This window comes from Microtus pennsylvanicus, chromosome 1, assembly GCF_037038515.1.
Source record: "Microtus pennsylvanicus isolate mMicPen1 chromosome 1, mMicPen1.hap1, whole genome shotgun sequence".
Lineage (NCBI taxonomy): Eukaryota > Metazoa > Chordata > Mammalia > Rodentia > Cricetidae > Microtus > Microtus pennsylvanicus.
The window spans coordinates 146067916-146092300 of record NC_134579.1 but is presented as its reverse complement, the minus strand read 5'-3'; the positions used below and the strand labels follow the sequence as shown (position 1 = coordinate 146092300).

At 44.2% G+C, this 24385-nt stretch overlaps 1 protein-coding gene across 1 annotated transcript in view; it reads left to right on the top strand.

The window, feature by feature from the left end:
* Positions 1-483: 483 nt before the first annotated feature.
* Positions 484-24385, top strand: part of Pla2g4c (phospholipase A2 group IVC) — a 31094-nt gene continuing 7192 nt past the window's right edge. The window contains exons 1-13 of the mRNA XM_075991241.1: positions 484-615; positions 1602-1792; positions 5370-5481; positions 5707-5843; positions 12034-12223; positions 14556-14676; positions 16747-16887; positions 18179-18232; positions 19742-19795; positions 20642-20803; positions 21167-21334; positions 22454-22549; positions 23647-23801. Of these exons, the coding sequence (XP_075847356.1) occupies positions 1743-1792; positions 5370-5481; positions 5707-5843; positions 12034-12223; positions 14556-14676; positions 16747-16887; positions 18179-18232; positions 19742-19795; positions 20642-20803; positions 21167-21334; positions 22454-22549; positions 23647-23801 (1440 nt within the window). The 5' untranslated portion in view covers positions 484-615; positions 1602-1742. The remainder of the gene's footprint in view (positions 616-1601; positions 1793-5369; positions 5482-5706; positions 5844-12033; positions 12224-14555; positions 14677-16746; positions 16888-18178; positions 18233-19741; positions 19796-20641; positions 20804-21166; positions 21335-22453; positions 22550-23646; positions 23802-24385) is intronic.

The following is a 24385-nucleotide window of genomic DNA, read 5'->3' as shown; positions in this document are numbered from 1 at the left end:
TTACAGGTCTTGTTTGGACAACCATTCTGTCAAGATTTCATGAATTGCAGTTTCCTTGTCATGTCTAAAAGAACAAAATTTACTAATAGCAAGTATAATCTCAGTTACGATGGAAACTATAACACAGATAACACCACATTTCCACCTAACATAAGTTTTTATTATCCCAGAAAAGTTGGATGGGAAATTGAAAGCTCTAATACATATGCAATACTGCTTTGAAAAATCAACAAAATCAGGGGTAGAAGTGGGAGAACCTGTGATTCCTTTGAAGCAATAACATCCTCATAAAAAAATATAGCTTTAGTGTGGGTGCTTATACTTCTTAATGTTTAACTTAAATCTCAAGAACAACATTTCCAAGTAAGTCTCTTTTGACAGTTTCCAGGTACTTCTTTACCACACCCAGTGGGTGCCAGCTTGCAACACAGATAAAAGTTAGAAAGCACCCTTCTCTCCCTCTACAGGCTGGGTTTCCTTTAAATGTACCACCCAGGCATTTGCCTGATAACTTGAAGCAACCCCAGAGCTAGCCCCAGTATATACTGCTGGTTGCCACTTTCTCCTGTCTATCTTTCCTCTGTGCTGGAGGCCTGCGGAGATTCCCCAGGGTCTGTAAGTACCAAAATATTTCTTTAACCAAACTTTCTCTTATATGTGTTTGTGTCACTGAAGTTGTTTGTACTTTGACACCCTGATAGTGAAGGTGCTGGGTCCTTGCTGGGGACAGCAGTTACCAGCTAAATTGCTCAAGAAATTCAGGTAGTATGGGGATGGAGCAATTTTGTAAATAGAATAAAAGCAACCTTTTTTGAATAAAAAGTCAATCTTGTGTTGACTTGTGAATCATATCAGCACGGATAGTCACTGGCAATAGCAACTCTCAACTGGTAGTTTCTTTCCCTAGAGCTAATTTTGTCTGATGGAACTTGGCTCTTTTCATTAGTTCATCCCTCAGGATAGAGGAGTCTTTGGGGATGGACGTGTATGGGGAAGCTGGAGAGGTACAGGTGTCCAGTCCATCTCCTAGCAAACGCTACAAAGACTTGAAACATCTAAGCCATTTCTGAAGTGAGGAATTTCTAGATTGGAGCAGGGCAAGGGCAGGGCAGGAGTTATGGCTAGCCCTAGAACCCACTGTTCTTAAATGGTTGGGGTGTAGTCAAGGGAACCTCCTTCTCAGTGTCCACCAAGGAGTCTGGTCTTCTGAATCTCCAACCTAAGGGTGGGGTATTGGGTAGGAGACAGTGTGGACTGTCCTCCAGGAAGGTAGTATGTTCCCGATATGCCTTTGCCCTTCAGCTTAGCCTCATCCTACCAGCAGCCATATCAATAACCTCACTTTGAGTGAATCACTGCCCTCCTGGGCTGAGAGCCAGTGGCTGAAGAGACAAAAATATTTGGTTCAAAGCCAGAGAACCTTCTAATAGGCTTTCAACAAGGACCCAAATATTCTTTTCTGTGCCTCACCTCAATTTTTTTAAAATGACTACTTGAATTCAACCCATGACATGACATTTATCAGATAATCACTACAAAGTAAGACTGTGCTGGTCGACTGATCTCCCTTAAAGAATAGTCATCTAGGTTCATTTCTACAGAAACCACAGCTAGAGTCAATACTGACCTTTGAACTCCATTAACTCACCACAAAGTGGGACGTGACTGCACCACTCACAAAGTGGGACGTGACTGCGCCACAGAATAAAGCAATATTGAAAGTAGTTGAAGAGTTTGAGAAGATGAACCCTGAAGAGTCTCCCACGTCACAACCATCCGGTATACATAAGCGGTGAGCCATGGGTATAATTTAAATTTTAAGGTTTTTATCACATTCACTTATTTAGAGTGTATATGAAGGGTGTGCATGTGGTATGGTTTATATGTGGAAGTCAAAGACAATTTATGGGAGCCATTTCCTTCTTCCATGTGGGTTTGAGGAATCAAACTCAGATCATGAGACTTGAAGGCAAGTGCTATCATAGTGAAGCCCTCCAAACAGGTGAAGTTTAGTTTCTTAACTACTTATTTTTTTTATTGGGGCAAAACACATAAATTTACCATCTTGATCATGTAAAAGTAAACAAATCAGTAGCAATTATCACATTTTCCGGGAAGTCCAAGTGTCATCTCTGTCTAATTTCAGAATATTTTTAGCACCCCAAAAGGAACCCCCTACCGCACTAAACATCTCTTCCACTTCTCCCCCTCTCCAGTCCCAGGCAGCTACTGACCTGCTTCCTATCACTGTGTTAGATCCTGTTCTTGATGTAGGGTGGTTATATAAGATATGACCTTTGTGTTTGTCTCTGTCACTGAGGATTTCCTTTGTAAGGTCCACCTACAATGTAGAATGTACAGGAAACTTTTGATTCCTGAGTGATAAACCATCACTCAATTAGATCACATTTTGTTTGGGTGTTCATCACTTGATGACAATGGGTCAGTTCTGCCTGTTAGTTATTATGAACAACTTGTAGGTTGGTTTTCAAGGTTTTGTTTGAATACTTGCTTTGAATTACTTGGACTATATACCTAGGACTGAAATTTCTGGGTCACATTGTAGTTGTTTGTTTGCTGCTTAAAAATGTGTGCAGCTCGGAACTCGACATCAGATGTCTTTCTCAGTTGCTCTTCACCTTATTTTTTGAGACAGGGTCGCACACTGAAACTGTGGCTCACAGATTTAGGTAGATCAGATGGGTAGCAAGTCCCTGGGTTTGTCCTATCCTCACCTCCACAGAGGTTACAGGCACACACTGCTTTGTTACTTGGATGCTAGAGATTGAACTCAAATCTTCTTGCTAAGCAAGCATTTTACTGAATAAGTCACCTCCCCACCTCTCTCTTTTGCCTTTTTGAGATCAAGCATCACTGTGAGGCCTTGATCCCCAATCAATATCCTCTTATGGCAATTTTTTAAGTGGTAGGATTACAGGCATAAGCTACCATGCCAGCTTTTCTGTGCAGCATTTCTGAGAACCACTGAACTGCTTTCTGCTGTGCTGTTATAAAATGCAGCCACTTTTCAGTATCCATGGAGTGTTGATTCCAGACCAGCACTAGCCCTCTGCAGACACCCGTACTCCGAGGTATCCTGTTCTCTTATGTAAGACATTGTGGTACCTGCAGAGATCCACACATCCCCTTGGCTTTCAGTTCTGGGAGCAGGTGATCCACCGTCTTCTTCAGTGGATAGCGGCTGGAAAGTGTCTGGGCCTCTTTAATGGAACAGTAAGTTTCTCAGAGGGTCACTGAATTTGCATATACAGACCCTGAAAATATTGAGGGCACCAGGTGTTTGTAGCCATTATATCCTGAATTCTGGCATTTCAACAAGTCATGACAAAATTTCTTGCTGAACTATTGTGTGCTCTTTGAATTTTCTTTTAAGATTTATTTTTATTTGTATATAAGTTTGGATGCTTGAAGAGGGTGTTGGATCCTCTGGAACTAGAGTTATAAGCAGTTGTGAGCTGCCTAATACAGGTGCTAGGGACTGAGCTTGGGTCCTCTGGAAGAACAGCAAGTGTTCTTTTCTTTTTATTCTTCTCTCATGCCTCATGCAATATATCCCAACTGCAATTTCCCTTCCCTCCACGCCTCCCGGTCCCCCCACTACCTCCATCTCCCCAAATCCACTCCTCCTCAGTTTCCCTTTAAAAGAGCAACCTCCCAGGGATAGCAACTGAACATTGCATAACATGATGCATTAATACTAGACACTAACCCTTATTTCAAGGCTGGATGAGGCAACCCAGTAGGAGGAAAAGGGTCCCAAGAGCAGGCCAAAGAGTCAGAGGTACCCCCACTCCCAATTTAGGTGTCCCCCCCACAACCTCAAACTAAACAAGGACTACATATATGCAGAAGGCCTAGCGCAGAACCATGCAGGTTCTGTGATTGCCACCTCAGTCTCTGTGAGCCCATGTGAACCCTGCTTAGTCAATTCTGTGGGCCATGTTCTCTGGGAATCCTCAACCTCTCTGGCTCCTACAATCCTCCTTCTCCCTCGGGATTCCCTGAGTTCCACCTAAAGTTTGGTTGTGGATCTTTGCATCTGCTTCCATCAGCTTCTATAGGAAACCTCTCTGATGAAGACTGGGCTAGTATAGCAGAATTAGGACTCATTTCATTGACTTGGGGGGGGCAGACATGTTTAGTTCTATCGTAGGTCTCTGGTTCCTAGCCATCCAGCTAGTGTCAGCCATGGTCTCCCTCCTGTGGTTAGGGTCTCAAATTAGACCAGTTATTTGTTGGCCACTCCCACAAGTTCTGAGCCACCATTGTTCAGCATATCTTGTAGGCAGGACAGGTTGTAGACTGAAGGTTTTGTGGCTTGGTTGTTGTCCCGGTCCCATCACTTGAAGCCTTGCTTGGTTACAGAACATGGCTAGTTCAGGCTCTATGTCTTCCATTACCAGGAGTCCTCACTAGTGTCAGCCTCATAGATTCTAGGAAGTTTCCACTGCACTGGGTTCCTAAATCGCCTCCAAATGCCCCCCAGGTCCAGTAGTCTCTCCCTGTATTCTCTCCTTTTGTCCATTCCTCTCCAACCTGGTCCTGCCTGTTCCCATTCCCACCTGCTCCCAGTCCACCCACAAAATCTATTCTAATTCCCTTTCCCGGGGAGATCCATGCAACACCCTCCCCCCCCTCCGAAACCTCCTTTTTACTTAGCCTCTCTGGGACTGTGGATTATAGTGTGAGTATCCTTAATAGCTAATATCTACTGATAAGTGAGTACATATCGTGTTCATCTTTCTGGGTCTGTGTTACTTTACTACTTTACTCAGGATGATTTTTTGTAGTTCTATTCATTTGTCTGAGGTTTCATGATGTCATTTTTTTAACTGCTGAATAATTCTCCATTATGCAAATGGACCACATTTCCTTTATCCATTATTTGGTTGAAGGACATCTAGGTTGCTTCCAGTTCCAGACTATTAGCAGCCAGCAGTCTTAATTGCTGAGCCAAGTATCCAGCCCTCTCAAAGCAATTATATTCATTTATTTGTATGAATGTGTGTGAATGCATGCATGCACACATGCTTGCACACAGCTGCCACAGCACATGTAGGTCAGAAGACAACTTGGGGTAGTCAGTTCTGTCCCTTTCGTGTATGCTCAGCCTACCAGACTTGTTGGCAGGCACCTTTACCTTCAGAGCCATCTTGGTGGGCCCTTGGCTGCACTTTGGTTTATGTTTTCACTGTTGGATAAACTAAACTCAGAACCCTTGATCACCTTTGCGCCTGAGCAACCTGCAGCAGGTAGATAGTTCTTTGGAGGACAGAACTCTAGGTAATTTCTGTTTACTTACTGCAAAATTCCTGACGGTTCCTGTTTTTCCTCTTTGTCCTGGGAAGTTCTGACATTTACTTTGCCACTGGACTCCAGAAAGAAGAGAAGGCGGCTGTGAACAAACGCAGCTCCAAGGTGTTGGAGGCTCTGCAAAAGCTGAACATCCAGGCCGACCAGGTAAGCGCAAGTGAGGCTCCATACTGGTGGGATTGCTTCTTCTATCCCTAGGCTCTACAGCTCAGCTCATCCAGGATGAGCAGGAAGGGTGGGTAAATAGGTATGAACTCACTCTGCCAGAGCATCGACATGGGGCAGATGCCACCCTGCCCAAGCAGGACCTTGGATGCCCTCTTATTCCTCACATTATCTACTGGCTCTAATTGTCCTTCCTCTAATGCCCAGGCTCCAGTGATTGCTGTCCTGGGCTCTGGTGGGGGACTGCGTGCCCACATCGCTTGTCTTGGGGTACTGAGTGAGATGAAAGAACTTGGCCTGTTGGATGCTGTCACATACCTCGCAGGGGTCTCTGGGTCTACTTGGTAAGTGTTGTGTGTGGGGACGGAAGGTGTACCATGTTTTTTGATATCAGAATGAGAGCATCTTCCTCCGGATACCAAATGCATGATGTCTTTTTTTTCCATTTCTTAAATGGACAGATGTGTATTTTATGTTGTATGCTGTAATATTTCCGTATATGGATTGGTTGTGCACTGATGTATTTTCACTTTTCTTGGTGTAACAAAATACCCGACAAAAGCAACTGAACAAAGGAAAGGTTTCTCTTGGTTCTCAGCTTGAAAGCCTTGTGTGTCATGGCATTAAGGGCACTTTGTGAAGCAGAGGGAGGTGTGCTGGTGCTCAGCTGAGCGTCATCTGGGTCCAGCATGGGGAATGGTGTGACCACATGAGGGTGTGTCTTCTCATCTCATTTAAATGTCTCTGTAAACACCTTCACAGACTCACTCTCAGATTTACTGCTGCATGTGAGGGTGTTGGGCTGTGCATATTCCTATGGAGGCCTGTGGTGACCAGAGCAAGGCAGCTATCAAGTGTCCTCTGTTGGTACTACATTATTGCTGTGAGATATGGCTTCGTACTGAGTCTAAAGCACACAATTTTGGCTAGGCTGACTGTAGGATCCACCGTCTCTGCTCTCCAGTGCTAGTGGTGCAGGCATGTTCATCCATGCCTGCCTTTTAAAATTATTAATTAAATGTATTCATATTTTATATCCTGATAGCAGTTTCCCCTCCTTCCTCTCCTCCCATTCTCTTCCCCCCTTCTTCGTGGGACCAGAGGTAGCAGTGGCAGAGACAGAATAGAAGTGAGAAGAGGAATAGGATTGAGAAATGGAGCATTTACAGGTGGGTGGGTGGAGCATTGCCTAGCAAAAGGAAAAGCGTATGGGTGTGAGATGCTGACTGGATAGAAACTTTCCAATCTGTCTGTTTGCTGAAGTTAGAAAGCTCCCAGTTTGGGGTGTTATTTAAGGGGTATGTGGGCCATTTGTTAGCGCAAAGGCAGGTAATGTTAGAAATCTGTAAATAAGGCAGCTGTTTTAGGGTCTGTAAAAGGCATACCTGCACTGAGATTGGACAGCTAGTATTTTCCATTGCCTAGGACACGAGAGAAAGACGAGACCCAAAGGCTAGCTGTCTGCAAACTCTGTTTTCGAGATAGAGCGAGGGTTGAGTGATAGGTCAGGTCACCCTAAGGCTTGTCAGCTCAAAGGGTGGGGACCGGGGCCACCCAAGTGGCCGAGTGACTGCAGTCCGTGATGGGAAACAAGATTCCAGTCCTCAGCTGTGGGGAATAACCAGAGATAAATGTCAATGTCGGTGAAAGCTGGCTTGGAGAAGGAGACCTTACCATGTGCAGCAATGGAGCAGGCGCAGGAAGTTGGAAAGTGGTCCAGGTCTAGGGTCCCTGCATGCCTCAGGCCACCTGGCTGAGTTACAAACCATTGTTATCATTCATGATGCAGGTGACCCAAGGCTGGTCCCATGTGGGTCGGTGGCAAGTGACCCAAAGCCATGCCACGCGAGTGGGAGACAGACAGATAAGTCATACAGAGAGAATTGGGTATAGAGTTTATTTAGGAAGTATTGGGAATGATATAAGAGTAAGGGGTTATGGATGGGGGAAGAAGGGAAGAGAGAGAATGGGGGACAGAAAAGGAGAGGAAGAGAGAGAAAGAAAAGAAAGAAAGGAGAGATGCAGAAGCTGCTACCCCATTTCTAGCATTTTCAAGTTCAAGGGCAGTGTTTACACTTTAGGTGGGTGGACTACAGCCCTTTTTTATTCTTTGGTCTTTATGAGAGATTTTTGTGTTAAATCTATGTAGACTTTCTTATCCAAAGGGCTCAGAAGCACTCATGCCTGACAAGCTGATTCCAAGCCAAAGGCAGGCATTGTTTTATTTATTTCTTTATTAACTTACAAAATAATCTGATTTTACATACCAATCCCCAGTTCTGTCTTCCTCCGGTCCTTCTGCTCCCCCCATCTTCTCCCAAACCCACCCCCATCCAGTTTTCAGAGAGGGTGAGAACTCCCCTGGGGAATCAACAAAGTAGGCCAGACATTGTTAATCAATTTTGGCACCTCCTGATTCCAAGCCCAGGGCAGACATTGTTAATCAGTTTTGACATCTGTTGATTCAAGCCCAGGGCAGATGTTGTTATTCAATGTTGGTACCTTTCCAGTAACAGATTAAGCTACACAAGCTTTTGGATGGTACAGAGAATGAGTGGTAGGTGGAGATGAAGCACTTGTTGGATTAGTTATTTTTCTCATTGTTGTGGTAAATAGTCAACAAAAGTAATTTAAGGAAGGGTTTGTTTGACTCAGTTTGAAGGAATATGATCCATTATGGTATGGAAGGCACATTTTTGACACAGCAATGAGGGAAAATACCTGATAAATTGGGCTGGATACTTGGATCAGTGGTTAAGAACACTTGCTGCTCAATCATGAGAACTGAAGTTTGGGTCCCACCTCAGGAGGCTCACAACACCCATCTAGCTGCAGAAGATGACACTCTCCTAGCTTCCGTGGGCACCCCCACACACATGTGTGCATGCAGATACATACACATGAACACACACACAGACACACACAATAACATAAATAAAATGCACTTGACAAATGTGACTTGGGGAAATTAAGGTTCATTGTGTTGCCATGGGCACTTGGATATGTATCTGCATCCTTGTACGTGCAGCGACATACATACACATAGATGCACATTCTTAAAAGTATTAAAAAATTCTGACTGAACTAGCCAGTATCGAGTTTCCTTATAGGAACTGGTAAGGAGTTTTCCTTTGAAAACCTTTCTCCATCTAGGCATGTTCTCAGCTTGTTCATCTAATATCAGGTAAAGAAAGTAAAAAGCAGGAAGATGGTAGGAGAACAAATCCAGTTCCCTTTCAATACCTGTGTGATGCTGAGAAAGAGCTTAGCTTCTTTCTGCTTCTCTAAACTGAGAATGATCCTTTTGAGGGCTAATTATGAAGACGATTGTATGGTTGGTTTCTTTGACAACTTTAGGTGAACCATAGTCATCAGGGAAGAGGGAACCTCACTTGAGAAATTGTCTCCATCAGATTGGCATGTAGACAAGACTGTGAGTGCATTTTCTTGATTAATGTTTGATATGTGAGGGCTTAGCCTACTGCGGGCAGTGCTACCTGTTGGGAGAGAATTCTTCACACTGTTGCCCCGCTGTGCCAATAATGCCACCTTGAATCAAGGATAGAGCCAGCGATTGACTGCCTGGGATTAGTCATAGAGCTGTTGGAAGACTGAGGAAGTCGGGGGGAAAAGAGAGGGACAGGGAGAGAGAAGCATTGGGATGAGGGGGACTTCTGGGGCTTTTGGATCAGGAAAATGTGACCAGCAGGGTCTGATGTGGGATTTCCCTCTGTATGCTATCAATATGTTTTATTGCCATTTGTTAATAAAGAAGCTGCTTTCAGCCAATGACATAACAGAATATAGCAAGGCTGTAAAAGATATATATAGAGAGTAGGTGGAGTCAGAAAGAAGCCATGTAGCTGCCACAGGAGACAGAGGCCTCTGCTAGAGCCTGCTGAAACTTTGTCAGTAGGCCATGACCTCGTGGTGATGCACAGATTAGTGGAGATTGGTTAGTTTAGGATATAAGAGCTAGCTACCAATACATTTAAGCTATTGGACAAACAGTATTGCAAATTATATAGTTCCTGTATGGTTATTTTGAGTTTGGGCAGCTGGGAATGAATGAACAGCCTCCGACTATAAGGGTCAGTATTCCACTAGTAATACTTTAGGTAAATGCTGCAGCCATCCTTAGGCTGGTGGTCCTGGGTTGTATAAGAAAGCAGTCTGATTGTTCGCCATGTTCAGAGAGTCTGGTTTTATCCCATGCTTTTTCAGTCACAGTCCAGCTGGCCTTGGTGAGCTCCCAATAGATCAGCCCCACTGTCTCAGTGGGTGGGTGCACCCCTTGTGGTCCCAACTTCTTTGCTCATGTTCTCCCTCCTTCTGCTCCTCATTGGGACCTTGGGAGCTCAGTCCAGTGCTCCAGTGTGGGTCTCTGTCTCTATCTCCATCCATCACCAGATGAAGGTTCTATGATGATATGCAAGATATTCGTCAGTATTGCTATAGGATAGGGTCATTTCAGGTTCCCTATCCTCAGCTGCCCAAGGAACTAACTGGGGACCTCGGCTTGGGCTCCTGGGAGCCACTCTAGGTTCAAGTCTCTTGCCAACCCTAAGGTAGCTCCCTTAACTAAGAATTGTGCTTCCGTGCTCTCCTATCCAACCTTCCTTTATCCCAATCATCCTTTTTCCCCAAGTTCCCCCCATCCTCCCCTTCTCCCTTTTCTCTCCCCATCTCCCCTTACCCCCATCCCACCCCACCCCCAAGATCCCAATTTTCTCCCCGTCAATTTTGTCTACTTCCCATAGCCAAGAGGATAACTATATGTTTTTCCTTGGGTTCACCTTCTTATTTAGCTTCTTTAGGTTCACCAATTGTAGACTCTGCGACCCTTATTTATGGCTAGAAACCAATTATGAGTGAGTACATCCTATGTTCATCTTTTTGGGTCTGGGTTACCTCACTCAGGATAGTGTTTTCTATTTCCATCCATTTGCATGCAAAATTCGAGAAGCCAAGGACAATGGCACGGGGTTTTGATCCTACTTAATGTGCTGGCTTTGTGGGAGCCTAGCCAGTTTGGATGTTCACCTTCCTAGATATGGATGGAGGGGGGAGGACCTTGGACTTTCCATGGGGCAGGGAACCCTGACTGCTCTTTGGACTGGAGAGGGAGGGGGAGAGGAGTAGGGGGAGGGAGAGAAGGATGGGAGGAGGGGGAGGGAAATGGGAGGCTGGGAGGAGGTGGAAACTTGTTTATTTTCCTTTTCTCAATAAAAAAAAAAAGAAAGCAGTCTGAGAAAGCCATTGATCCAACATTCCTCCATGAACTCTTCATTAGTTCCTGCCCTACCAGATTTCCTGCTTTGACTTCCCTCAGTGATGAAGTATTATTTAGCCTGTAAGCCAAATAAACCCTTTCCTCTGAAAGTTGGTTTGGATCAGCATTTTATCACAGCAATAGAAACCAAATGAGATGTAACAGTCACATACTTGATAGATGTTCATCTGAAACAAATACTATTTTCCTGTCATATGTAGGATTGGGATCCAGTCTCAGAGGTGGGATTCAGAGGAACACTGAGATGGACTGTGGGGGTTAAAACTTTATTAGAAGTTACTATTTAGTTACTTGTCTGTTGCTGTAATAAAACATGATTGCCAAAGTGACTGTATAAGGAAGAGTTTGTTTGGGCTCATGGCTTTAAAGGGGAGTCTGTAGTGGTAGGAGAGGCATAGCAGCAGGAAGTTGGAGCAAGAGGTTGAGATTACATCTTCTGTGCAAGCAGAAACCAGAGAGCGTGAACTGAAAATATGGTGAAGCGGTGAACTCTCAAAGCTCACCCTCAGTGATGTATTTTACAGCAAGTTTCTACTTCCTGAAAGTTCCAATACCTTCCCAAACAGTGCCACCAACTGGGGACCAAGTTCAAACACATGAATCTATAAAAGACATTCTCATTCAAACCACCAGTTATTAATGCCATCAACACATAGATAACAACAGAGTTCAGTGTTCAGCAATGAGACAGACAACATGGTGGGGGCTCTGATAGGAGTCAGGACTCACATGGTAGAGTCCTTTTTATAGGTCTCAGAGGTAGGTTTCAGCATGATGCTGCAGTCAGTCTCTCTGATTTCCCATCATCGAAGCAGTTGGGGGAGCAGGGTGTGTATCTGTCTGTACCCTCTTGGATGTAAACTTATTTCCCCAGGTTAGAGGTCCTGGTATTTGGGAATATGTTAACTAGATCTTCATAGACTATGATCTTAGTAGGCGCATGACTGTGTCATCTGTATGATGGGCAGGGTAGCAGTCTGGCCTGGAGTCTGACATTAAACTATGATGTATTTCTTCTATCTTGCTCTCACTGTCCTATCTGTTGAATAAAAGAATCATACCACACATACTTCATATGCGTGAGTGTTCCATGGACTCTCATCCTTGTTTGCATACTTAATTTCTGTTATGACAGTTAATCATTCTTCCCCTGGCTTGTTACATGATAGAGACAGTCAGGGTTAATGGCATTTTGGGGTTACTATTCTGATCCTCAGTCCATTTCTTCTCTCTGTCCCCAGGGCGTTGTCTTCATTCTACAACAACAATGGAAATATGGAAGGGATGGAAGAGGAGCTGAAAGAGCGATATGAGGAGAGTAGCTGGCACTTTGGAGAGAACTTGGAGAAAGCCATACAGGCATCAAAGAAAAAGAATTACTCTTTGACTGACTTTTGGGCCTATTTTGTTGTTTCCAGGCAAACCAGAGAAGTAAGTCACTCCTAGTAGAGTACATGGGGTCCCAAAAGACTAAAAATATGCCAGGGTTGATTGTTTGGAAGTAGAAGAATCAGACTCTGAGTGGTTTGTGCAGTAAATTGAGTAGAAATTATGAGGACCATAGAAACATCTAGAATCATCCAAATGCAAGAGGCTCCAAGGCACCTATTTTTTCCATCTCTGTCCTTGATCATTTCTTTTCTTGAATTTACTCTTCTATGCTTGTATTCATATTTTATTATTTACCCCAGAAAGACTGGAGTTTTCTACATCTCTGTGTTCTTAGTTAGAAAAGTTTTCCCCAGGCCCAGAGTGCCATTTTGGTCACCTCCAGACCCTCTAGTCAGCAGGCTCTAGGATCCATCCCCAGGCTGTCTGTGCATATCACCTGTGCTCTATTCAGGGCAGATGGCTACCACGATCCAAATGTCTGTGACTTGCAGGGTGAACTCATCATGGGAGAGTCAGGATGACAGTAGGAACTCAGCCCCAAGAGTTCTTTCTCCAGTAGATTTCTTCTGGTTTTGTGGTTTGGTTGAGTTAGGTTGGTTGTGCCATTCTTAGAAATGAGAGGGACAGACACAGCTTGAACTGAGAGACAGGAATAAAAAGAGAGAAAATGGAAGTTTTGAATGATACTGTTAGAATTCCTACCAGACTGTGTTTCCTAGGGGAACAGATGCTATTTAGAACTGTTAAAGTAGAGGAGGATCCCACAGTGTATTTGTTTTCTCCTCTTATCCCTCTTTTCCTCTCCCTCCTTCTTTTCCCTTTCTCACTGCCTTTCTGCCTCTCCTACCTTTCCCCCTCCTTTTCCTTAAAGTTATTTTTTGTTTTATTTGTATATGAGTGCCTGCATTTATGTATATGCATTGCATGCATGCACTGTACGTAGAGACCAGAAGAGGGCACTGTATCCCTTAGAACTTGTGTTACAGATGCTTGTGAGCTGCCTCATGGGTGCTGGAAGCTGAACCCTGGTCCTCTGCAGGTGTTTTCAATCTTGGAGCTATCTTTCCAGTCCCCTCTCCATCTTCTCTCTTTCCTGTACTGTAGTGATGAACTGCAGGCAGGCCTGCTTTTCATCCCACCCGGCTTCCTCATGGCTAGCTTTACACCCGAAATAACAACACACAAATTGTATTCATTTAAACACTGCCTGGCCCATTAGTTCTAGCCTTTTATTAACTAACTCTCACGTCTTGATTAACTCATTTCTAATAATCTGTGTAGCACCACGAAGTGGTGGCTTACCGGGAAGATTCTAACCTGCATCCATCTCAGAGAGGAGAGCTATGGCGTCTGCCTCACTGCCTTCTTCCTCCCAGCATTCTGCTCTGTCTACTCCACCCACCTACTTTTCTGCCCTATTAAAAGGCCAAGGCAGTCTCTTTATTAACCAATGAAAGTAATACATAGACAGATGACCCACCTACATCAGTGTACTTCTCTCTCACTCTCCCTCTCACAGTTTAACTTAGTTTTTTTTTAAGATTTATGGGGGTATACCTGATATGTGCACAGTTGAACATACATATACATTTCAAACACATTTTGATGACTTTGGATACCTGCACTTATCTGTGAACTCTATCATGATCAAAGTGCTAAGTTCTTGTGTTCCTTTCTCTCTCTCTCTCTCTCTCTCTCTCTCTCTCTCTCTCTCTCTCTCTGTGTGTGTGTGTGTGTGTGTGTATGTGTGTGTGATTTGTGAGACAGATGGTAATGGTTTGTATGACAACTATCCCCTTCAGTTATGCTAGGTGGCACAAGCCAGTCACATGATTCCACTTCTCTGAGGCATCTAAGATAGTAAAATCACAGGAATGAAGAACAGAATGGTGATGGTCAGCACCCTGAGAAAGAGACAAATGAGAACTGCTGCTCAAAGAGGATAAAATTCCTCCAGATAAATAGGGACATGATCTCTCTCTTCATTCTTGGCCTGTGGGACTGCTTTCCTCAGCAGTGGTCTCTCTGACTCTTCTCCAGTCTCATCCTTTGAGGTACCCCACTGTACTCTGTAGATGAGCGCTGTCTGTTTTCTACACTGAAAAATATGAACAGTGGACTGTCAAGATAGCTGCAGTCAAGCCTGAAGATCTAAGTTCAATCTTGGAACCCATGTGGTAGAAGGAGAACTGACTCCTTCATGTTGTCCTTGGATTTCCACACATGTGGAATGGGTTTCATAGATGAAGAAGGAAGAAAAGACTATTTCAGAACTAGGTGCACTATATGCAAAGATCCCACTGAGTTTGGGAAGAATAAATCATCCCCTTGTGCTTCTACCCCATTCAATCTGGGTACTTTTCTTCCATAGTTACAGAACTCTAACTTGTCCAGCATAAAGAAGCATGTGGAAGAAGGACTGCTGCCCTATCCAATCTTTGCAGCCATTGATGGTGACCTTCAGCCTGACTGGAGGATGAGAAAAACTCGGAGTAAGCAAAAAATTGAAGGGAGGGGAGGCAGCAAGGGAATGAAAGACACTGAACAGGGCTACGGATATAGCTGGTGGTAGAGTGTTTGCCTTGAATGCATGGGACTCTGGGTTCCATCTCCCCAAAAAGGCTTTGAGTGGAATATATGGATGTTTCTCCCAGACTTCCCTGTTGGGAGGTCCAGGAGCAAAAATGGGTTGTCAGGATAAAATAGTATGCTCAGCTCACAGAGAGCAAACAGGCCTCCCAGAAACTACCACACGGGCCATTCTTGCATTGGGTGACAAAGGATGTTGAAATATGGGTGAAGTAAGGGACCCAGGTTGGAGATACAGTGGCATAACTCTTTACTGTCATTTTCTCCATGGCTCCAATAACTACCCCAGTGCTGCTGGCTTTCCTAGTGTTCCATTTTTCTTTTCAGCCACAATCTTTGCCCTGGGATTAAGAACTCGTCACCCAATTTACTATATATAAAATGCATTTATTTGTTTGATGTGTTTGCCCCTATTTCTCAATATCTGTCAAGCCATATTCCAGGTGCTTGCTCACCCTAGCATCTTAAAGCTTGGAAATTCCTGAGGTCAATGCTCTATTTCTCTCATCCCTGTCTGTGTCCTTGATCTTGTTTCATTTTGGTTGTTTTCATAATTACTGTAACAAAAAGCAGCCCAGGAAAGAGAGAGTTTATTTGGCTGACAGTTCCATTATTTCGGGGAAGTCAAGAGCAGGGAGGAAATATGCAAATGTATCCTTATTTTCTTGCTTACTCTGGGCTAGCTTTCCCTCCCTTTATACTGATTCTGCCTAGAGAATACTGACACTCACAATAGGGTTGAATTTCCCCATCTCAGTTAACAATCAAGAAAGACTCCCACAGACATTCCCATAGGCTAACCTGATCTATTACCCATTAAGACTCCTGAACTTGGAGCCCATTTCCTGTGGTGGGGTGCCTTGCTCAGTCTTGATATAAGGGTGAGGGACTTGCTTCAACTTGATGTACCAGGTTTTGTTGACTCTGCATGAGAGGCCTTACCCTTTCTGAGGAGTGGATGGCGGGTGCTGAGGTGGGAGTGAGGTAAGGGAAAGTAGGAGGACAAGAGAGAGAGGAACTATGGTTGGTATTAGAAAAAAAAAGAATGCAAAAATGCCCCTCTTTTAGCAGGTATTCTGGCCCATGCCAGGTTTAAAGTTGAAATTAATCAGCATAGTTCTTGTATGGTTTTTCCACTACAGTGGGTAGAGGTGATCTCCTTTTCATAGACCTCCCCCATCAGCTCAGAGGTAAGGTTAATTTGGCTGTAACATCTGCCACTCCATTGATGACTAAGGTTGATTTGACTGATATTATTGGCTATCCAGGAGGTTCCTTCCTCTCTAACCACTCCATATGCCCCTCCTGAGCTGTACACTGGTTTGGAGAGGGTGGCCTTCCCTTGTAGAGGAAGACAGTTACTCAGTAAAGCATGTCTGAATAGCTGCACTCTTTACAAATATTCCCTAATGGACAATGAGACCTCTACTCCATGCCTTCTCTAACTCAACCTTCAACATCGCAACTGCTGTCTTCTCCACATGTGGACCAAGTATCAGCATCTCTCTTGAGGACTCTTGTAATTATTTCCTCATCTGTCTTCCTAGACATTGTCATCTGTGCCTTCCATAGCTACTTGATGGAAATTACTAGAACAAACAGGATTATGTGAGTTTTATCCTTATAATAAGTAGTCACTCAGTCCACAGTGTCCCAGATAACCCCCATATCACAGTGTGTCTGGAATTTCCATCATCCCAACATTCTGACATCGCATCTGTGATGAATTTGAAGAGAAAGGTGGGTATGAGGCTTACGTTTGGGGAAGTAATGGATGCAGGGTTTTTGAAATAATGAATTGTTTCCATCTGAATAGGCTTTCAGAGGCATGGGGAAGAGATCTCCAAATATTTGATATCAGCCAGCCCATCTCTAGTCTCTTGGTTAGCATTCCTTTCTCTATGGCATCCCTTCCTCCAGCACCTATGTTCCAGGTTCAGAGCTTATAGTTTACTCTTGTTTTGCCTCCCCAGAGTCCTGGTTCGAATTCACCCCTCATCATGCTGGCTACCCTGCACTTGGGGCTTACGTCCCCATCACGCAGTTTGGAAGCAGATTTAAGAATGGAAAATTGGTTAGATCTGAGCCTGAGGGAGACTTGAATTACCTGAGAGGTCAGTATTGGGATCAGATGGAATTCAGTGGAGGTGGGGAGTAGATGTTGGGCAAGAATGACCTCTCTGAGTACCTAGCTCTGCTAGGCTTCTTTATTGCTAGGAGAAAAGGAGAGGTCTTGGGGTTTCCAGAGGATGGCCTTCAGCATCTCCCAGGGACTCCCTTGCTTGACGGATAGATACCTGATTGCTTTCTAAATGGTCCAGGAGGCACCTGAATCCAAGGTTACATGATAAGCAGGTTTAGAGTGCGGGTATGGGATTTATATGTGACCTCACAAATGAAGCATTCAACACTGTGCCCAGAGTATGGTAGAAATTCAAAGATAATTAAATCTCTATTTATTCAGTAAATTATTTTTGTTGTTGTTTTAAATTGGGTCTCATATATCCCATTTTGGCCTTGAACTGACTATGTGGCTGAGGCTAGTCTTGAATTCTTACTTCTTCTGTATCCATCTCCCCGATGTGGAGTCCCCTCTGTGTGCTGTGATTACCATAAATGAATGAAGAAACTGCCTTGGCCTGTTGATAGGGCAGAACTTAGGTAGGCAGGGAAGACAGAGCTGAATGCTGGGAGAAAGAAGGGCAGAGTCAGGGGATGCCATGGATCCACTGCCAGAGATAGACATGCTAGAACTTTGCTGGTAGCCACAACCTCGTGGTGATACACAGATTAATAGAAATGGGTTAAAGTAAGATGTAAGAGCTAACCAAAAAGAAGCTAGAGCTAATGGGCCAAGCAGTGATTTAATTAATACAGTTTCTGTGTGATTATTTCAGCTCTGGGTGGCCGGGACGAACAAGTGGTCTCTCCTTGCAACATCTCCCAAATGCTAGAATTATAAGTGTGCACTGCCCTGTCTGGTCAACATATAATTTTGAGATATACTGTGAAGTCCGTCCTGGATGCCTCCTTCTGCATAGAAACAGAGCCCAGACTGTTGTTTTACTTCACCTTATCCTCCAATGAAAATGGCCCTCCAACCGTCTAGTCACTGAATTAGGGCCTTTTGATGTCATCTCTGCATCTTATATATTTCTAATCTGGATATAAATCATCTACATTCCATTTCCAGGTTTTTAGACTCCATTTATACCCCGTCCTTCTCACCACCAACAGCATCCCACACCTAAGCTATCTGACACTAGAACTGCTAACCCCTCAGCTGTTCCCCACATTCCCATTCTGCTTCTGTCGATTATAGGCAACAGGATTCACGTGTAATGGAACCTTATTGATTCACTTTAATTACAGGAAGTCTTAGTCTTATTTCTCTTTTCTTTCCAGGTTTATGGGGAAGTGCTATAGCTGATAGAGAAGAAATTAAGAAATTTATTTGCGGTGAGTATTTGAGGGGGACCCAAGGGCCAGAGCCTAGAGATATCTTATGTAAAGAAACTAATTTTCAGTTTCCTTCATGTGACAGAAGAGGAGACTACTGTCATTGTGCCTATAATTATATTTCCTAATGCTAGTGCTTTCTCTCAAGCCACCATTGGGGCATCCAGGACTGCTGCAGAGTGGCTGGGTGTGGGCTGCCTTGGCAACAGTGGTGCTTAGTTACATGTGACCTCCGTTTTCCACCTTCTCTGCATCTTCGTTGCTCTATCTACACCACATAGATGATGATAACGGTATTTGTAAGGATTTAGAGAGTGAATTTCTCTAAAGTACTAAGGATGGAGCCTGGTAGGTAAAAGCACTGGGTAACAATAGCAGTTATTATCTGTTCTATTATATTATCCTTACCACAACCCAAAGGACTGGATACTAAAATCACCTGAATTTAAAATTTTGTTTATTTTTGCCAGGCATAGTGGTAACACTTTAATCCCAGCATTTGGGAGGCAGAGATAGGAGTTCTTTGTGAGTTGGAGGCCAGTCTGGTTTCCATAGAAAGTTCCAGGGCAACCAGGACTACATAGAGAAACCCAATCTTAACATTTTATTTATTTTGTGTACATGGATCTTTTGTCTGCATGTATATCTGTATGTGCCTGGTGGCTGCAGAGGCTAGATAAGGGCATTGGATTCCCTGGAACTGGAGTTATACATGGTTGAGAAATGTCATGTGTGTACTGGGTATTGTGTCTGAGTCCTCTGGATAAGCCAGCAGTACTCTTAACCACTGAATCATCTTCCCAACCTTCAACTTTAATTTTTTTGAGAGCCATGGAGTCATAAGAATGCTGAGTTACTTGTGTATTCTCACTGTCAATTGAGCACTGATGTAGGAATGAATGGTGTTACATCACAGCTCTGAGCAGTATGTTAATATGCTCTGGCCAACCAAATGCTCCGTGACACTATACCTCCTGTAACTGAGACAGAAGTACCCACCCCAGCCTTTTGGAGATGACTTTTAAATGACCTAGAGGCTAAAGTTGGAGGTGAAGCCATGTTTCATTTCCTTAGTGGGTATACTAGGCTTGCTCTCTGGTGAAGAAGCCTTGATTTATAGTGGTATGTATTGTCCTGTCCAATTTCAACTTACCAATATGGGTTCACTGGAGGTAGAGTTGGAAGGGAGGCATGGAGTTAGGTCTTGAGAGTCATTATCAGCAAAGTTCCAGCCTGCTGTGGCCAATAGTATAAAGAAATAGCCCTAGAGAAACTTGCCTTGGACACACTCAACACCAGGACTGGTGGTGCATGCCTGTGATCCCAGCACTTTGGAGGTGGAGGCAGGAGAATCAGGAGTTTTAGGTCATCTTCAACTATGAAGGGAGTTTGAGATCAATCTGGGCAATATGAGACCCTGTCTTCGAAAACTGAAAAAAAATATACTCAACACCATAGCCAGTGACTGCATTGTACAGATAAACATTCTACATTTTTACCTTCTTGCAGACATGTTAGCAGACCTGAGAGCAAAATTGAACCAGGGACATTTGTTTATGGCAGGTAAGCACCCTGCTGTGTTCTGAATCACTGATGAGGACATGGATGAGACGCTGAACAAGCCAGCCACAGATTGTGCAGAATGTCATGGTTATGCTGATAGTCACCTTGTGAAGTGCTATTCTTACCTCGTCTGCTCACCTGTGCTCTCTGTGCGCGTGTGTGATGCATGTACATGTGCTGTGCATGTGTGTGGAAGCCAGAAGATGATGTCTGGTGCCATATTCTATCACTCTCTACCTTATGTGAACATGGAATTTCTTAACTGGCTAGACTGACTGGCCAACAAACCTCTAGGATGCTCCCATCTCCACCGTCATTGCTGATCACAGGTGTGTGCCCCTATGCCTGACTTTTTAAGTGGGTGTTGGGGATCTGAACTCAGGTCCTCATGCTTGAGTAGCAAGTGTTTTACTGATGGAGTCATCTCCCTACCCCACTCAGGAGATTTTTGACAGATGAGGCAACTGAGGATGGGGAGACAGAGAAACCACAGCTGGAAGTGTGTGTTTGTGTGCGTGTGTCTGTGTGTTCCTTACTCTTCCAGTAATTGTAAAGAGGTAATAAGGGAGGGTAAGAAGCCTTATCAAGAGAATTCATGCCTCTGTGCTACATGGAACAAGGGAGGTGGGCTTCTGTTCTGTACTTTCCATTTGTCAGCCAAGGTGGGCCTGGGAGGAACATCTAGGTTCGTGAATTTCATGTGGGAGTTTTCTAAGTAAAACACATGGAAGCTGGGTTGGTTGTACACAGCAGTGTCAGGAATGGGGTGACAAAGAGACTTTTATGGGGACAGGCAGTGATGGTCTCTCCACACTCTCATGGGAGGCTACTTTTATCTCTGAGCAGCGCCTAGATCAGCAGCTGGAGCAGCGGCATACATGGGAGCACCAGAGACACAGGTGGATGAAGTGCTCTTGGATTTAATCATGGCTTTTCTTAAAGATCAGAATGACCCCAGCATCAAGGATAAGCTCCAGGCCCTGCAGCAGATTCTGGGTGCTGAGAGAGGTTTGTGCATGAGCTCACACTTGCAAACTACTGTGTGGATGCTAAGGGACCAGAGAGCGTGAGGGAAGCAGGGGGTTGACACACAGCCAGGTGGCTCACCGTGGAGATGTGGCCCTCTTTTCTCCTTCTCCCTCCCCCCCTGTAAGTGACTGTGTATGCAACTAAGCTCTGCTGCCTGATATTTCCTGAGCTTTCATAGGCTTCTCTGAAGGATGGAATGCTTTCTCTCAGAGCAAATTGCTCTACAGCACAGTCACATTCAGGTCGCCACAAGAGATGAGATGGAGTAGGCTAAACAGTGACTCTCAAGAGATGGCACAGGTCTGTCCTGAAGCGGGTAATCAATTGGGTTTCTTGTGGCAGATGTGTTTGGTGAACAGAAGTACTTCTGGCTGATTGAGGCTGTCCAGAATTGGAATGAGATCTCTCCCAAGGAGAAGGAGCAGTTTCTTGAATATCTGTTGTACTGCTTCATGAGGACAAAAGCGCTTCCTTTGGGTCCCGGGTCTAGATCAACAAACTGGATCTGGAGTAAGTGCCAGCACTATCAGCCTCCTCCTATCTTCCCCACTAGTATCTGTCACATTTTCTTATCCCTGTGACAAATTATCTGGCACAAGCAACTTAGAGTGGTTTATTTTGACTCAAAGTTGAAGGAGATACTGTCCATCAAAAGGAGTGTCACATTGCCCTACAGTCAGAAGGCAGAGAGAGAGACAGAGACAGACAGAGGAGAGACAGGAGAGACAAAGGAGAGCAGAGAGAGAAAAAAGAGAGAGGAGAGTCACATACAGAGAGATATACATAGAGACACACAGAGACACATATGGAGACAGAGAAACAGGGACACAGAGAGAGAGAGAGACTGTTTAAAGACATACTGTCCACCATGGCAGAAGAGTATAAGGCAGCTGGTCCCATTGCCTCACAGTCAGGAAGGAGAGAGAGAGAGACAGAGTGAGAGAGACAGAGATATAAGAGAGACAGGGAGCGAGACGTAGAGAGACACAAAGACAGAGACAGAGACAGACAGAGAGATAGTTTAAGGAGATACTGTCCACCATGGCAAAAGGAGTTTGAGGTAGCTGGTCACATTGCCCACAGTCAGGAAGCAGAGAAAGAGAGAGACAAAAGAAACAGAGAGACACAGAGATAGATAGACACAGAGAGAGACAGAGTGAGACATAAAGACAGAGACATAGAGACAGAAAGAGACAGAGATGAGACGCACAGAGAGACACCGAGAGACAGAAAGAGAGACAGAGAGATAGGGCAAGATGGAAAGAGAGACAGGGAGAGACAGAGAGACAGAGTTGGAGTGAGAGACATAGAGAGGGAGAAAGATAGAGGGAGAAAAGAGAGAGGGAAAGAGAGAGACAGAAGGAGAGTGAGAGACAGAAAGAGACACATATAGAGAGAAAAACAGAGGAAGAGAAAGAGAGAGAGATGCTGGTGTTCAGTTCACTTTTTTCTCTTTTTTCAACTGGGGACCCAAGCCCCTGGGACATTGCCATCTACTATAAGGTAGGACTTCCCTACTCAAACCCTGTGTCACATTGAAGGTCAGTGCTTCACCATAGGACTTTAGAGGAGTGCCAACTCATGCCAGCCCATGATACTTAATTTCTACTTTTCCATTTCTGCATCTAGGTTATTTCCAGGACACTTTTACTTTTCTGTGTAAAACTGCAATTTGTTGTTTGAAGTGGGAGTGGGGAACTGTTTACAACTTCCTCTATAAAAACGGTGAGAATGCGCCCCTTTCTGCCTTCCTAATCTCTAATGTGCTGTGGTGAGCTATGGAGGATGAGGGCCATGAAGTGATCTCAGCTCATCCCTTTCGTGGAGCTGTGGGGGTGGGGATGGCATGGTGCTCAATGATGTGTGTGGCAGAGCCTCTCCATGGTAGTGGTTCCTAACAAGAGACACATAGTCTTTCTGGTGTCAATAGAAGGCACAGTAAGGCCCCTGAAATAGTGGTGCTTTCCTCTGATTCTAAAAATACGTAGACATTCACCATAGGTTATCCTTTCATGATCTGCCCTCCATCATTCAGACAGAATATACACTGGCCTGTGGGATACTTTTAGGTCTCTGTATATCTTTTATAAACTTCTGTCATCTTGCTCTATGAATGACTTCTTCCAAGACTATGCCAATTCCCAAACATTTACCACTCTTCCGTGACGAGACTGCCTACCACCAACATCTTGTGCCTTGATGCCTTTGTAGTTTGAGAAAAGGTAATTTCCCTAGGAAGATAAGCTTCACAATGTTATTAGCTTGGTCAGCACCATACATGCCTTGAGAAGTTGTATCATTCTATTTTTATTGGTTATAACAAAATACCCCAGGCCATGTACTTTATAAAGAAAACAGTTTTATTTAACTCATAGCATTAGAAGATGAAAGTCCAAATGAGGTGGCGCCATCTGTTCACCCTCTGGTTTGGGTGTTCCTGGTTGCAATATAATGTAATGGAGAAGCCATGTGTAGAAGGCACATAGTCACAGATGGATGGGTATCATTGTATAAGTACTTTGCTCTCTCCAGAACTAATAATTTACAGTCACACAAATCCCTTCCAAGGCTGATGCCTCCACCTCCAAATTGGTCTGTCCTTTAAAAGGTTCCTCCACATCAGCACCTCACACTGCAGACCAGTCTTCCTGGGCACGAGTCTCTGAGGAGCACACTCAAACCACGTTCAGACAACAGCAGAAGTGAACCCTACTGGAATGGGTCTCCACTCACCTGTCTGAGACAACAGTTCTGTCTGCTCAAACTGCTTCCTATACCCTACATTCTGACCTTAGATTAGACAAGTCTTTTCCTGGTTTTAGGTAACATCACAGATGAGGCCATGCAGAGCCGGGAGTTTCTACATCTGGTGGATGCTGGTTTGGCTATCAATACTCCCTACCCGCTTGTTTTGCCTCCAGCTCGTAAAGCTCACCTCATCCTCTCTTTTGACTTCAGTGCTGGAGATCCACTAGAGGTAACTGAAAAGAAACTTATGTATTTGAGGGAAGAAGATGAGCTGGCCCGGACAGAGATGGGGCAGTGCAGGAAGGAACTCAGGGTCTGCTTGGGGAGTGGACATTCAGCAGTTGTTGTCTGGGGCACTATGGCATGTACACCCCACATCATGCATAGACACGCATAATGATCACACTTTTAAAACCTTGTTGACTGGCAAGATGACTCAGCAGATAAAGGTACTTGCTGCCAACCTGAGTTCCATCCTCCAGACCCATGTGGTGGATCTCATAAGTTGTCCTCTGATGCTACACACACACTGTAGCAATACATGCACACACCTGCGTGTGTGCACACATACATACACATGCACACAAAATAAGTGTATATATATATATATATAAGTTTATATATTTTGTCTTTAAAATATACACACTTATATAATATGGATTTGCACCTCTTATGCAATGCATACAGATATATAAAAGTATACTTGTGTTTATTAAAAGTTAGATCATCAAGCTTGGTGGCAAATGCCTTTACCTGCTTAGCCTCAATGCTGGTGGGTAAAGATTTATATTTCACACTTATGTTGTTTTGTTT